The sequence below is a fragment of the Lucilia sericata genome, unplaced genomic scaffold (genome assembly GCF_015586225.1).
Source record: "Lucilia sericata isolate MDLA Ls3-8-SP2 unplaced genomic scaffold, ASM1558622v1 Contig001150F_arrow, whole genome shotgun sequence".
In the NCBI taxonomy this organism is placed as follows: Eukaryota; Metazoa; Arthropoda; class Insecta; order Diptera; family Calliphoridae; genus Lucilia; species Lucilia sericata.
Window position 1 is genome coordinate 109,247 of NW_023995121.1, and position 14,315 is coordinate 123,561.

Sequence of the window (14,315 nt, forward strand, 5' to 3'; positions counted from 1 at the left end):
ACTACAGACAAAACTTTAGTCCGGACTATGCTATAGTGCAGACTTAGACTAAAATATAGTCCAAATTATAAACTTGACCAGCCTATAGAATAAACTATAGTCCAGACTACAGGCTAAACTTTAGTTCAGTCTATGCACTAAGCTATAGTACAGACTGCAGACTAGACTATAGTCCAGACTATAGACTAAACTATAGTCTACTTTTGCATCAATATAAATATTTAAGACAAACTTTGATGGACCTGAAAGCTTTTAGTGTTACGAACCTCAAATTTTGCCAGAACTACATTGGCATCTAGTTGAATAATTGGAACAAATGGATAGTCATATATAGAAAAGTGTGATTTCATTATTCGTTTATAGCAGAAAATTATAGCCGTAGTTTAGTCAATAGTCAAGTCTATAGTTTAGGGTTTATTCTAGTCTATAGGTTGGACTATAGTCAAAACTACAGTCCATATATGAATATAATAAACTCATTATTGTAATAAAAATAAATTGAAAAATGTCTTATTTAAATCAGTGTGTTTTCGTTATCAGTACGTCGCAAAAATTAATAATAGAATAAATCTAATAATAAATTACAAATTCTTCACTAAAAATTCCTAGGAACTTAGCATAATTTTTTAAAATATGGCAACGCTTTATTCAGTTTTAATAAAAAAGGAAACTTCAAAAAACCTTATTAAAAATTAAAATTTTTGATTGACACTACCTTCTTTATTTTTATCATGGTTGACTCTGTAGTCGGCTTGTAATTTAGTTAAAAGTCGACTTTTTGCATTTTATGAAAAGTCGGTTTTTCGACTTTTTTCATTTAATTAAAAGTCGACTTTAAGTATTTTATAAAGAGTCGAATTTTCGACTTTTTCCGACTTTTCGACTATTTTCGACTTTTCGATTTTTTTTCGACTTCTTTCGACTTTTTTTCGACTATTTTTTGACTTTTTCGAATTTTCCGACTATTTTTTTTTTTTACTTTTTTTCCACTTTTTAAAATTTTCGACTGTTTTTGACTTTTTTCTACATTTTCGAGTTTTTGACTTTTTCCGACTTTTTACGACTTTTTGACTTTTTTCGACTTTCTTCGACTTTTCGACTTTATTCGACTTTTCGACTTATTCGACTTTCAGATTTTCGACTTTTTTCGACTTTTATTTATAAAGTCGACTTTTTTCACAGACGATAGTCGAGTTTTTTTTTCAACAAAAAGTCGATTGTTCGAATATTCGATTCGATATATAGAACCCTACTTTGTAGTCGCCTCTATAGTCGACTTTGCAGTAGACTCTGTAGTTGACTCTGTACTCGACACTGTAGTCAACTCTGTAGACGACTATGTAGTTGACACTTTAGTCTGCTATATAGTCGGTAGATATATCTATAGTCGAATTAGTAGTCAAATCTAGTTTCTAGATGTCTCTATAAACTCTATAATCGATTCTGTGGTCGACTTTACACTTGACTCTGTAGGCGACTCTATAGTCTGTAGATGTCTTAATTATTAATTTTGAGGAAAATTTTTGATTATTCTGGGAAAACGTCAGTGATTACATATTCTTTTTCTCAATTTCAAGGCCTTTTAACAAAGTTTAAGCTGATTATAAGTTGTCTTCTAACTGCGATTTCAAAATTGCCTTTATTCATATTTCTTTCACTGTTTTGTTTTATTTTTCTATTTTCTCAGTTTTCCTTGAAATTTTTTTCAAATTTGTCCCAAAAATTTGTCACTTTAAAACGGTTGATCAAAAAATAATTGTAAAATATAAAAAAAAAAAAACTAAAATATTTTTCTTAAACAATCTTTTTCAAGACTTAAAAAAAAAAACCTAAAATTTTGAATAAAATAAAACAAAATGTCTGAAACTTTAACCTCTCAAGAATTGGCAGCCTTAAAAGACTTGCCCTCGGCTCCGGAAATGGGTGAATTACGTAAGATAACCACTTTACAAGATATACCCTTAGCTCAGGGCGATAGTCTAAAGCAAAGTGTAAATTCACAACTAGAACTTCAAGCCGCCCATGAGGACGAAAATGAACATAAAATAAAAACCAATTCGCTTAAAAGATTTTTTCGTTTGCCCTCTAAAAAGAAAAGCGAAGGGTCTGCCCTGGAGGGAGAAGCAAGTCATATGGAATTTGAAGAAGGTGGTGCAATACAATATTATCAACAAAATCCTACACAAAACGATCATGAAGATCGGGATTTAAAGCAAACTAATTCGGAATATAGACGTTTTAAATTAAATTATGGCCGTTATGAGTGTAGGATTTTGTTTGTAAATAAAAAAATCTTAAACCCAAATTAAATTATTTCTTTATAACAATACAGCCAATCCTGCTTCTAATGTACGTCCTGAGAAAGAGTTAAGTGCCTCTTTTTCAAAAGCCAATTTGAAATCTTCTTTGTCCACTTATTGGAATTCAGTTTTTAAACTAAAGAAAACTAAAAAGTCTTCAAAATCTCAACTGGAATTGCAACAAACTGTTAGTGAAGCCACTACCTCAAGAACTGAGAGAGAAAATCAATTACCCGATTCTACTAATGATTTATCACAAAATCCTGATTGCCCTGCTGATAGCAATAGCATTTTAGATGATATCCATACTTTACAAATTTCTGAAGAAAGTCGTCCGAAATAATTCTTTAAATTGTTTTTTTCTTAAAATAAATTTTTATTCATTTTGTGCAAATTTTTTAAAAAATTAAAATGTTTTTGTGGTTTTGTTTGCTGAAATTGTAATTTAAGCGCTTTGCGTTAGCAACACAAGTTCAAAGGTTTTAAGCTAATCAACTGTAAAACTTAAATGTTTTTAAATGTTCACCATTTTAGGGTGGTTTAAAGCAGCTGTTGTTTTGCTCTTTAAATCCCTGCTTTTCGCAATGACAGTCTAGTTATCATTTTTAACTACATTTCGCTTTCATTGGGTCATTTTTAGAGGTCAGCTTCGTGTGTGTTAGCAAGCCTTTAGTTAATCCTATAGTTTTCACTTTTACGCTTACGGATTTTGTAACCATAAAGTAAAAGGGTTGTTACTAGAAAATATTGCAAAAGAATCCTTAAAAATGTGATTAAAGATTCATAAGGGGGAGTTGTTGTATAAATTGTAATTTATATAAATATTTTCGTAACAAATTTAATAGTGTAAATTTGGCGAAAAATCTTTAATGAAATCCCAAAAGTTTTCAATATGTTGCAGAAGTTTTATTTATATCAATTTACTTTTATGTATCGATTTCATTTATATTTTTGTTTAATTGTTTGTAGCTGTTTTTAACGATTTATTTACAATATTTTCCACTAAATAATTTTCTTGATTGTTTTCAGCAGTTTTTATTATATATATATTTGAAATACTTACTTCTTTTTAACAAAGAAATTAATACTATACAGTCGACTTTATAATTCACTATAGTTGAATAAGTTCACTCTGAAGTCGACTTTATGGTCGTGTCTGTTATAAAATATATAGCAGACTCTATTGTCGACTCTATATCAGACTCTATAGTCTACTCTATAGTCGACTCTATAGCAGACTCTATTGTCGACTCTGTATCAGACTCTATAGTCTATTCTATAGTCGAATCTATATCAGTCTATAAAGTAGACTATGGAATATTCTATAGTCGACTCTATAGTCGATTCTATAGTAAACGCAGTAGTCGACTGTAGGGGCAATAGTCTACTCTATGATCGAATTTATAGTCGACTATATAGTCGACTCTGTAGTAGACTTTATAATCTACATTATGATCGCCTCTATATCTATAGACTACATAGTCTACTCTATGCTGGACTCTATAGTCGCCTATATAGCCGAATTTGTAGCCAACTTTGTAGTTGACTCTGTAGATGACTCTATGATCAACTCTATCGTGGATTCTATAGTAGACTCTGTAGAAGACTCTATAGTCTACTTTATAATTGACTGTAATGTCGGCTCTATACCTCGCCTCTATAGTAGACTCGGTAGTCTACTCTATGGTCGACTCTATAGTCGTCTCTATAGCCGACTTTGTAATTGACTTTGTAGTTGACTTTGTAGATGACTCTATAGTCAACTCTATTGTGGATTCTATAGTCGACTCTATGAACTAGTCTATAGTCTACTCTTTGGTCGATTCTATAATCGACTTTGTAGTAAACTCCATAATAGTCGACTCTGTAGTTGACTCTATAGTCGACTCCTTTATTGACTCTATAGTCGACTCCTTTATTGACTCTATAGTCGATTCTATAATCGATAGTTGACTCTATAATCGTCTCCATATTAAACTCTATATTCCATTCTACAGTCCGCTCTATATATAGATATTTATAGTCGGATATATATTGGACTCTACAGTCGTCTCAATAAACAACTCTATGGTCGCCTCTATAGTCGACTTTAACTCCATTTTTAATTTAACGACTTTATTATTGGCAGTTTTTTCAACAGCATTGTCGAGTCTCATATCTAATTTATAATACACCCCTTTCCTAACACTATAGTCTGTAGTCCACTCTTTTAGTCGCTGTAGGTTCTATAGTCCAAATTACATACACATTTTTAAATTAAACCCGTTTCGAATTAACAAATTATCGAACCTAGATAATGTTTATAATCCGAAACCTTTGCGATAACAAAAAAATCATAAAAATAGTAAATAAACCAACCCTTTACCAAAAAAATCTAAACATGAGAATTTCTCAGACTATATTTTTGTTGTCTTATCTAAATAAATAAAACTGTAATAATATTTATGACCGATATATTTTACACTTAAAAATATAATAAATTTTGAGTGTAATTAAAGGTAAATACTAGAGTTAACACAAATAAAACAAATAATGGATTAATAAGTGTTAAATAACTGAATAAGAAAGATAAAAAAGTACTTGAACTCTTTAAAAGATAATCAGCTAAAGATTCTAACCCTAAAATATTATCAATCGAGTTATAAATTATGTTTTAAAAAAATCAAAAGATTTTAATCTATTATTTGAAGTAGATTTAATGATTGAAGTTAAAGATGACTCTATAGTTCAGTCTTTAGCTAAATTTATAGTTTACTTTATAGTCGACTCTATAGACTTTCCAATAAATAAGTTTCTTTCACAGAAAGTCCACAAATTTGTCATCTGGTCATGTGGCATTTAATGTTGCCAATTTCTTGCTTTATTAAGTCTGTGGCAGTAATAAAATACCAACCCATTTGGTCTACAATAAGTTTAGACATTAAATTATTTATTTGTTAAAATTGCACTTGTTGTTTTGTGGTATTTTTCCCAAGTTTTTTTTTATTCTTTTGTTGCTGGCCAAACATCATCTGCAGCAGCAACAGCAGTTTTAAACAATAAATGATTCTTTGCCAAAAGCTAAAAAAGAAGAAAAAAAATCTTCTCAACTCAACCTTCAAAGCAGCACTTAGGTGTCTCTGGCATTTGTTGGATGTTGGTGTAAGTTGTTGTGGCTGCTACTAATTCCCTTTTAAGCATTGAATGCCAAAAGGGTTTTATGTGTTCTGGTTTTCCAAGTATTTTTTCCATAATTTTTTTTCTTTGGTATTTTTATCAGTTTTATACTCCAACACCCCGAAAGTATTTATTACACAATAATATTTTACCACTCATTCTTCTTAGTAAAGAAATCCAGTGGCAATATGTATGAATATGTGTTGTTAAATCTTTAATTGTTCTTGCAACTCATTTGCATGCTGGAAGCATATTAATGGTATTCACTACTTGAAAAGCAATACACAGTAATGCAGCAAATGTAAAACAGTAAGCTTGTAAGACCATTTGCATCAAAATCTGAACTACATTACTGTTTCCAGACCATTACTACAATGTGTGTGAGTTGTTTGCTTGTATTGCAATTTTACCCTTTAGCACTTCCGTTTATTGTATTGTTTTTGCCTTTGAGTGTAGTTGGCAACTACCACTGCCAAATACACAACAATACTCGTAGTAATGAAAACAATTTGTTGAAAATTAATAATGGTACCAAACTCAGACTTGAAAGAATTGAAATATTTTAGAAAATCTAAAAGACCAGAAGCGTCTAGTTCAGTTCTAGTTCAGTTCTAGTTCAGTTCTAGTTCTAGTTCAGTTCTAGTTCAGTTCTAGTTCAGTTCTAGTTCAGTTCTAGTTCAGTTCTAGTTCAGTTCTAGTTCGTTCTAGTTCTAGTTCTCAGTTCTAGTTCAGTTCTAGTTCTGTTCTAGTTCAGTTCTAGTTCAGTTCTAGTTCAGTTCTAGTTCAGTTCTAGTTCAGTTCTAGTTCAGTTCTAGTTCAGTTCTAGTTCAGTTCTAGTTCAGTTCTAGTTCAGTTCTAGTTCAGTTCTAGTTCAGTTCTAGTTCAGTTCTAGTTCAGTTCTAGTTCAGTTCTAGTTCAGTTCTAGTTCAGTTCTAGTTCAGTTCTAGTTCAGTTCTAGTTCAGTTCTAGTTCAGTTCTAGTTCAGTTCTAGTTCAGTTCTAGTTCAGTTCGTTCAGTTCTAGTTCAGTTCTAGTTCAGTTCTAGTTCAGTTCTAGTTCAGTTCTAGTTCAGTTCTAGTTCAGTTCTAGTTCAGTTCTAGTTCAGTTCTAGTTCAGTAGTTCTAGTTCAGTTCTAGTTCAGTTCTAGTTCAGTTCTAGTTCAGTTCTAGTTCAGTTCTTCAGTTCTAGTTCAGTTCTAGTTCAGTTCTAGTTCAGTTCTAGTTCAGTTCTAGTTCAGTTCTAGTTCAGTTCTAGTTCAGTTCTAGTTCAGTTCTAGTTCAGTTCTAGTTCAGTTCTAGTTCAGTTCTAGTTCAGTTCTAGTTCAGTTCTAGTTCAGTTCTAGTTCAGTTCTAGTTCAGTTCTAGTTCAGTTCTAGTTCAGTTCTAGTTCAGTTCTAGTTCAGTTCTAGTTCTAGTTCAGTTCAGTTCTAGTTCAGTTCTAGTTCAGTTCTAGTTCAGTTCTAGTTCAGTTCTAGTTCAGTTCTAGTTCAGTTCTAGTTCAGTTCTAGTTCAGTTCTAGTTCAGTTCTAGTTCAGTTCTAGTTCAGTTCTAGTTCAGTTCTAGTTCAGTTCTAGTTCAGTTCTAGTTCAGTTCTAGTTCAGTTCTAGTTCAGTTCTAGTTCAGTTCTAGTTCAGTTCTAGTTCAGTTCTAGTTCAGTTCTAGTTCAGTTCTAGTTCAGTTCTAGTTCAGTTCTAGTTCAGTTCTAGTTCAGTTCTAGTTCAGTTCTAGTTCAGTTAGTTCAGTTCTAGTTCAGTTCTAGTTCAGTTCTAGTTCAGTTCTAGTTCAGTTCTAGTTCAGTTCTAGTTCAGTTCTAGTTCAGTTCTAGTTCAGTTCTAGTTCAGTTCTAGTTCAGTTCTAGTTCAGTTCTAGTTCAGTTCTAGTTCAGTTCTAGTTCAGTTCTAGTTCAGTTCTAGTTCAGTTCTAGTTCAGTTCTAGTTCAGTTCTAGTTCAGTTCTAGTTCAGTTCTAGTTCAGTCAGTTCTAGTTCAGTTCTAGTTCAGTTCTAGTTCAGTTCTAGTTCAGTTCTAGTTCAGTTCTAGTTCAGTTCTAGTTCAGTTCTAGTTCAGTTCTAGTTCAGTTTAGTTCTTCTAGTTCAGTTCTAGTTCAGTTCTAGTTCAGTTCTAGTTCAGTTCTAGTTCAGTTCTAGTTCAGTTCTAGTTCAGTTCTAGTTCAGTTCTAGTTCAGTTCTAGTTCAGTTCTAGTTCAGTTCTAGTTCAGTTCTAGTTCAGTTCTAGTTCAGTTCTAGTTCAGTTCTAGTTCAGTTCTTTCAGTTCTAGTTCAGTTCTAGTTCAGTTCTAGTTCAGCAGTTCTAGTTCAGTTCAGTTCAGTTCAGTTCTAGTTTCTATAGTTCAGTTCTAGTTCAGTTCTAGTTCAGTTCTAGTTCAGTTCTAGTTCAGTTCTAGTTCAGTTCTAGTTCAGTTTAGTTCAGTTCTAGTTCTAGTTCAGTTCTAGTTCAGTTCTAGTTCAGTTCTAGTTTAGTTCTAGTTCAGTTCTAGTTCAGTTCTAGTTCATTTCTAGTTCAGTTCTAGTTCAGTTCTAGTTCAGTTCTAGTTCAGTTCTAGTTCAGTTCTAGTTCAGTTCTAGTTCAGTTCTAGTTCAGTTCTAGTTCAGTTCTAGTTCAGTTCTAGTGTTCTAGTCAGTTCTAGTTCAGTTCTAGTTCAGTTCTAGTTCAGTTCTAGTTCAGTTCTAGTTCAGTTCTAGTTCAGTTCTAGTTCATAGACAAGAGTCTGGAATAGACAATAGAGTATATATATTTTTAAATACAAATCTCTAACAAAAAGCGCTCCTGCTTTCCATCAAAGGAAAAAAACTGTAGACAAACTTTAGCCATAAAATGCATAATTTTCACACCCCGAGTCATTTATTTCAATACATAATTTTTTTATTGCTTGCTCTGATGTCTTATTGCAATGGCTGGCAAAGCAACAATTGGTGTTGCCTGGCTGGTTTGGTTCCTCTAACTCCCCTCAAAGCTTATCAAACAAATAAAAAAAACTTATGGTTGTTGTTTATTGTTCAATTGTTATCTGGTCCTTTATCCTTGAATACGTTTTTTGTTCGTTTGTTGCCATTAAATGCATCTTGTATTTAATGTTGTGATTTATTTTGAACAAAAGGAAGTCAAGTCTATAAAAAGACATAATAAAACGTATGTTAAAGACAGGGAATTAATAAATTTTATGAACTAGTATTTGTAAGGATAAAAACAGAGCAATGAGAGGGGGATCTATAATCTTTATATTTTTCTTTTACTTTTAGATATTTTGGCCTCTTCAATAATATATTAAATTTTGTTATCAATTTTAAAGCAATGAAAAAAGAAGAGATTGCAATTTTACAACATTACACTGCAACTTGATTTAGGAACCTCTCAGAAATTCACTTGGTAGACTTAATACAACACCTGTTTATACCAAACGATCTTCTTTTAAAGAAACTGACCAGTGTTAAGGCGCTAATAAAAGACAAAACCTGTTGCTGCTGCTCACATAAAAACCATCTTGAGGAAATGTCATCTTGATATAAAAATTTTCAAAATCAATTTCAAATAAATTAAATACCTCATCAAGACAAGTGAAGAGAAAATCAAGCAACCAATCGTGCATTGAAATTTTGATCATCAATTAAAATAAGTAAAAAGTGCCACAAAAGAAACCCGCATCTTCAATGAGAAATCAAGAACTTTTAGCAGAAGTCCAAAGGTAAGTGATTTTTTTAAGATTTTAAAGTTTGCATTTGAAGAAGAGAAACTGAAATATTTAAAGGGAATCCAATATATTGCTATAATTGTATAAAAGACAGATGAGTCCTAAAAGTATAGTCATAGTCTATAGTCCAGTCTATAGTCTAGTCTATAGTCTAGTCTATAGTCTAGTCTATAGTCTAGTCTATAGTCTAGTCTATAGTCTAGTCTATAGTCTAGTCTATAGTCTAGTCTATAGTCTAGTCTATAGTCTAGTCTATAGTCTAGTCTATAGTCTAGTCTATAGTCTAGTCTATAGTCTAGTCTATAGTCTAGTCTATAGTCTAGTCTATAGTCTAGTCTATAGTCTAGTCTATAGTCTAGTCTATAGTCTAGTCTATAGTCTAGTCTATAGTCTAGTCTATAGTCTAGTCTATAGTCTAGTCTAGTCTATAGTCTAGTCTATAGTCTAGTCTATAGTCTAGTCTATAGTCTAGTCTATAGTCTAGTCTATAGTCTAGTCTATAGTCTAGTCTATAGTCTAGTCTATAGTCTAGTCTATAGTCTAGTCTATAGTCTAGTCTATAGTCTAGTCTATAGTCTAGTCATAGTCTATCTATAGTCTAGTCTATAGTCTAGTCTATAGTCTAGTCTATAGTCTAGTCTATAGTCTAGTCTATAGTCTAGTCTATAGTCTAGTCTATAGTCTAGCCTATAGTCTAGTCTATAGTCTAGTCTATAGTCTAGTCTATAGTCTAGTCTATATCTAGTCTATAGTCTAGTCTGTAGTCTAGTAATGACAACTTATAACTCTAAAATTTGAAAAAAACACAACTTCATGGGTGTTCCTGCCTCCCACGACAGACTGAATGAACAAGTGTCTGAACAAGACGATTTCTTCATCTTCTTAAAATCATGTTGATGATTTCTTTTTTACAAGTTTTACAAATTTTTTGTTGATTTTATGAAAAAATAAGATTTTTATCAAATTTTTGCCGAAACTCTTTGTCTTAACTCATAATTAATCATAAATACTTTAAAAGTTGAAGTTGGAATTTGTTGTTATTTGAAAATGACCTACGAACAAATGGCGATGACAACGACATCGAATGTTGTCGAAGTCGGGAGAAGAAGCGTTTTTTTCCACAACATTTGATGGAATGTAACGAACATGTTTTTTAAATCACCAAAATATGTTCGAAACTTGCTGTGGCATTTAAAAAATGTGTTTATTGTGTTTTTTTTGTTTCTTTTTTTTCAACAACAAATCTTAGTTTGTGGCAAGAGTGTTTGGTTGTCTGTTTGCTTGTCTTAATGGCTCATGAGTGGCATAGTTAGTGTGTTAGTATGTTTATCATTATTAGGCAGACAGAGTTTACTCTCTCTTACATTATATTTAAATACTAGTAAGTGCTATTGCTGCTGTTGCAAGTTGCAACTAACTACTCCATTAGAGTTACAATTGTTAAAATGTTGTTGCTAGCTTAAGTTTAAGTTTAATTTTTATTTTCCGTTTTTGTTTTGCCTCATTTTTTTCCGTTAACCTTTTGACCAAGCACGTTTAGGAAAGCAGTTCGAAAAGGAGTTTAAATCAGTGGTCGGTGGGGAATGACTAAAGCGAATAGTGAAAAATACATTGTTTACATTATGTAAACAATGTATAAATAATATAAATTTACATTTATATACCACAAAAACGTTGAAAAATACTTAAACTTAGTAAAATTACTATTGTTTACATTATTTACATCGTGTCAACAATAGGTAAATAATGTGAAATTTCTTTAAAACTCATCAAGAATCATGTGGAACTTTTAAAATATTAAAAATACTTATTATATGCATTATTTACACCATGTAAGCAATGTGTAAATAATGTAAATTTTTATTTACTTGCCTCAAAAAAAGTTTAAAAACGCTTGAACTAGGTGACATTGCTTTTGTTTTCATTACATACATGATGCCAACAATAGGTATATAATGTAAAATGCCTTTCAAAACTCCAAAATTCATGTACGAAAGTTAAAATAATAAAAATACTTATTGTTTACATTGCTTACATCATGTAAAAAATGTAAATTGTATTTTAAGGACCTAATAAACATTGACAAACACTTAATCTAAGTGAAATTACAATTGTTGACATTATTTACAGATGTCAACAATAGGTAAATAATGTAAATTTTCCTTTGAAACAAATAAAATCATGTAGAAATGTTAAATTATTAAAAATTATGTTTATTTACATTATTTACACCATGTAAACAATATATAAATAATGTAAATTTTTATTTATATACTGAAAAATGTTAACAAGTACTTACATTAAGTAGAATTACAATTATTTACATTATTTACATGATGTCAACAATAGGTAAATAATGTAAAGTTTTTCTTGAAAAATTCTTTTAACATTAAATTTATTCCAACCTTCGTATACTAATACACTTATACCAAAAACTATCTGGTCATTGGTCTTTTACCTAATAAAACCCCCCTAAACTCCCTCCTCCTACCATCAACTATTGTTTTAGAATATTTTTATGTGTGATGTGCGTTTTCATCTTTATCTCGCGAAAAGAAACACTCCTTATTTATGCTATTTTCCTAACTATAACTTGTTCTTCTTCCTTGCTTTTTGGTTAAACGAAAAATTCAAAATCATGGTCATTCACTTGTAGTTTAGTTTGTAACCTTTAAAGTCGTATGGACGGACATGCAACCAACTAAAAACAACATTCATTCAAATTGCATTCATACGTAAAACTACAGCAAATAAACATTTTTACAATCCATCCATGATTATTTACACAAGTTTTTAGTTATTTTTTTATTTTTGCTTATTGTATTTAAAAGTGCGTAAAAACTTGTGCTTTCAATGTTTAATGATGGTTACTGGTATGGGAGTGTGTACTATTTAAGTATAAATACTCGTAAGCAAAGTAACTTACTAAGTAAGTAAGTAGTTTAGGCATTCTATTTTGTTCTTTACATAATTTTTCGGTTGGTTGACTAAGTTGCCCTAACATAGGGTTTTCAAAATCGGTGACTTTTGTTTGTCCCGGCGATGTGGCTGCTGTTCCTCAGTTAAATTTTAAATAATATCAATTGCTGAAGTTTTGGAAAGGAGTTTTTATAATTTCCTTACAATTTTCCAGTTTTTATATGACAATAAACTATTCCTAAATGGTTGTCCTAAATCCCCGCTATTGGAAACCCCTGCTTGTACATCTCTTAAATGCTTGTAATGCATCGTTTTTCGCAAAACAGATTTTTTGTTATTATTATTGTTTGCTTTAGTATGTTTAAGCCTTAAAGATTAATGTTCTACTCGCAAAGCGATAAACTAGAAAGTATTATTAAATCGACAAAGGGTTTGCATCAGTTCCCATTATAAAACCCTCTCAGATTCTGAGATATTTTCTATAAGAAAACTCTCTCAGATTCTGAGATATTTTCTATAAGAAAACTCTCTCAGATTCTGAGATATTTTCTATAAGAAAACTCTCTCAGATTCTGAGATATTTTTTATAAGAAAACTCTCTCAGATTCTGAGATATTTTCTATAAGAAAACTCTCTCAGATTCTGAGATATTTTCTATAAGAAAACTCTCTCAGATTCTGAGATATTTTCTATAAGAAAACTCTCTCAGATTCTGAGATATTTTCTATAAGAAAACTCTCTCAGATTCTGAGATATTTTCTATAAGAAAACTCTCTCAGATTCTGAGATATTTTCTATAAGAAAACTCTCTCAGATTCTGAGATATTTTCTATAAGAAAACTCTCTCAGATTCTGAGATATTTTCTATAAGAAAACTCTCTCAGATTCTGAGATATTTTCTATAAGAAAACTCTCTCAGATTCTGAGATATTTTCTACAAAAAAACTCTCTCAGATTCTGAGATATTTTCTATAAGAAAAATCTCTCAGATTCTGAGATATTTTCTATAAGAAAACTCTCTCAGATTCTGAGATATTTTCTATAAGAAAAATCTCTCAGATTCTGAGATATTTTCTATAAGAAAACTCTCTCAGATTCTGAGATATTTTCTATAAGAAAACTCTCTCAGATTCTGAGATATTTTCTATAAGAAAACTCTCTCAGATTCTGAGATATTTTCTATAAGAAAACTCTCTCAGATTCTGAGATATTTTCTATAAGAAAACTCTCTCAGATTCTGAGATATTTTCTATAAGAAAACTCTCTCAGATTCTGAGATATTTTCTATAAGAAAACTCTCTCAGATTCTGAGATATTTTCTATAAGAAAACTCTCTCAGATTCTGAGATATTTTCTATAAGAAAACTCTCTCAGATTCTGAGATATTTTCTATAAGAAAACTCTCTCAGATTCTGAGATATTTTCTATAAGAAAACTCTCTAAGATTCTGAGATATTTTCTATAAGAAAACTCTCTCAGATTCTGAGATATTTTCTATAAGAAAACTCTCTTAGAATCTGAGATATTTTCTATAAGAAAACTCTCTCAGTATCTGAAATATTTTCTATAAGAAACTCTCTCAGATTCTGAGATATTTTCTATAAAAAAATTCTCTTAGATTCTGAGAAATTTTCTATAAGGAAACTCTCTCAGATTCTAAGAAAGATTTCTATAAGAAAAATCTCTCAGATTCTGAGATATTTTCTATAAGAAAACTCTCTCAGATTCTGAGATATTTTCTATAAGAAAACTCTCTCAGATTCTGAGATATTTTCTATAAGAAAACTCTCTCAGATTCTGAGATATTTTCTATAAGAAAACTCTCTCAGATTCTGAGATATTTTCTATAAGAAAACTCTCTCAGATTCTGAGATATTTTCTATAAGAAAACTCTCTCAGATTCTGAGATATTTTCTATAAGAAAACTCTCTCAGATTCTGAGATATTTTCTATAAGAAAACTCTCTAAGATTCTGAGATATTTTCTATAAGAAAACTCTCTCAGATTCTGAAATATTTTCTATAAGAAAACTCTCTTAGAATCTGAGATATTTTCTATAAGAAAACTCTCTCAGTATCTGAAATATTTTCTATAAGAAACTCTCTCAGATTCTGAGATATTTTCTATAAAAAAATTCTCTTAGATTCTGAGAAATTTTCTATAAGGAAACTCTCTCAGATTCTAAGAAAGATTTCTATAAGAAAAATCTCTCAGATTCAAAGAAAGTTTTCTATAA

The 14,315-nt window shown here is 30.7% G+C and overlaps 2 protein-coding genes across 3 annotated transcripts in view; both read left to right on the forward strand.

Annotated features, from left to right (window-relative positions):
* Positions 1–9,044, forward strand: part of LOC119610294 (DNA-directed RNA polymerase II subunit GRINL1A) — a 37,943-nt gene extending 28,899 nt beyond the window's left edge. The window contains exon 4 of the mRNA XM_037965441.1: positions 8,712–9,044. The gene's annotated coding sequence lies outside the window, so the exon portion shown is untranslated. The remainder of the gene's footprint in view (positions 1–8,711) is intronic.
* LOC119610295 lies at positions 1,726–2,694 on the forward strand. Of its 2 annotated transcripts, none has more exons than XM_037965442.1 (2): positions 1,726–2,265; positions 2,333–2,694. In XM_037965442.1, exons 1-2 carry the CDS (start codon positions 1,857–1,859, stop codon positions 2,641–2,643), a joined length of 720 nt encoding a protein of 239 aa, XP_037821370.1. In that variant the 5' UTR covers positions 1,726–1,856; the 3' UTR covers positions 2,644–2,694. The 2 variants fall into 2 exon arrangements, with proteins under 2 accessions (XP_037821370.1, XP_037821371.1); XM_037965443.1 differs by having other exon boundaries at positions 1,726–2,148.
* Positions 9,045–14,315: the final 5,271 nt, after the last annotated feature.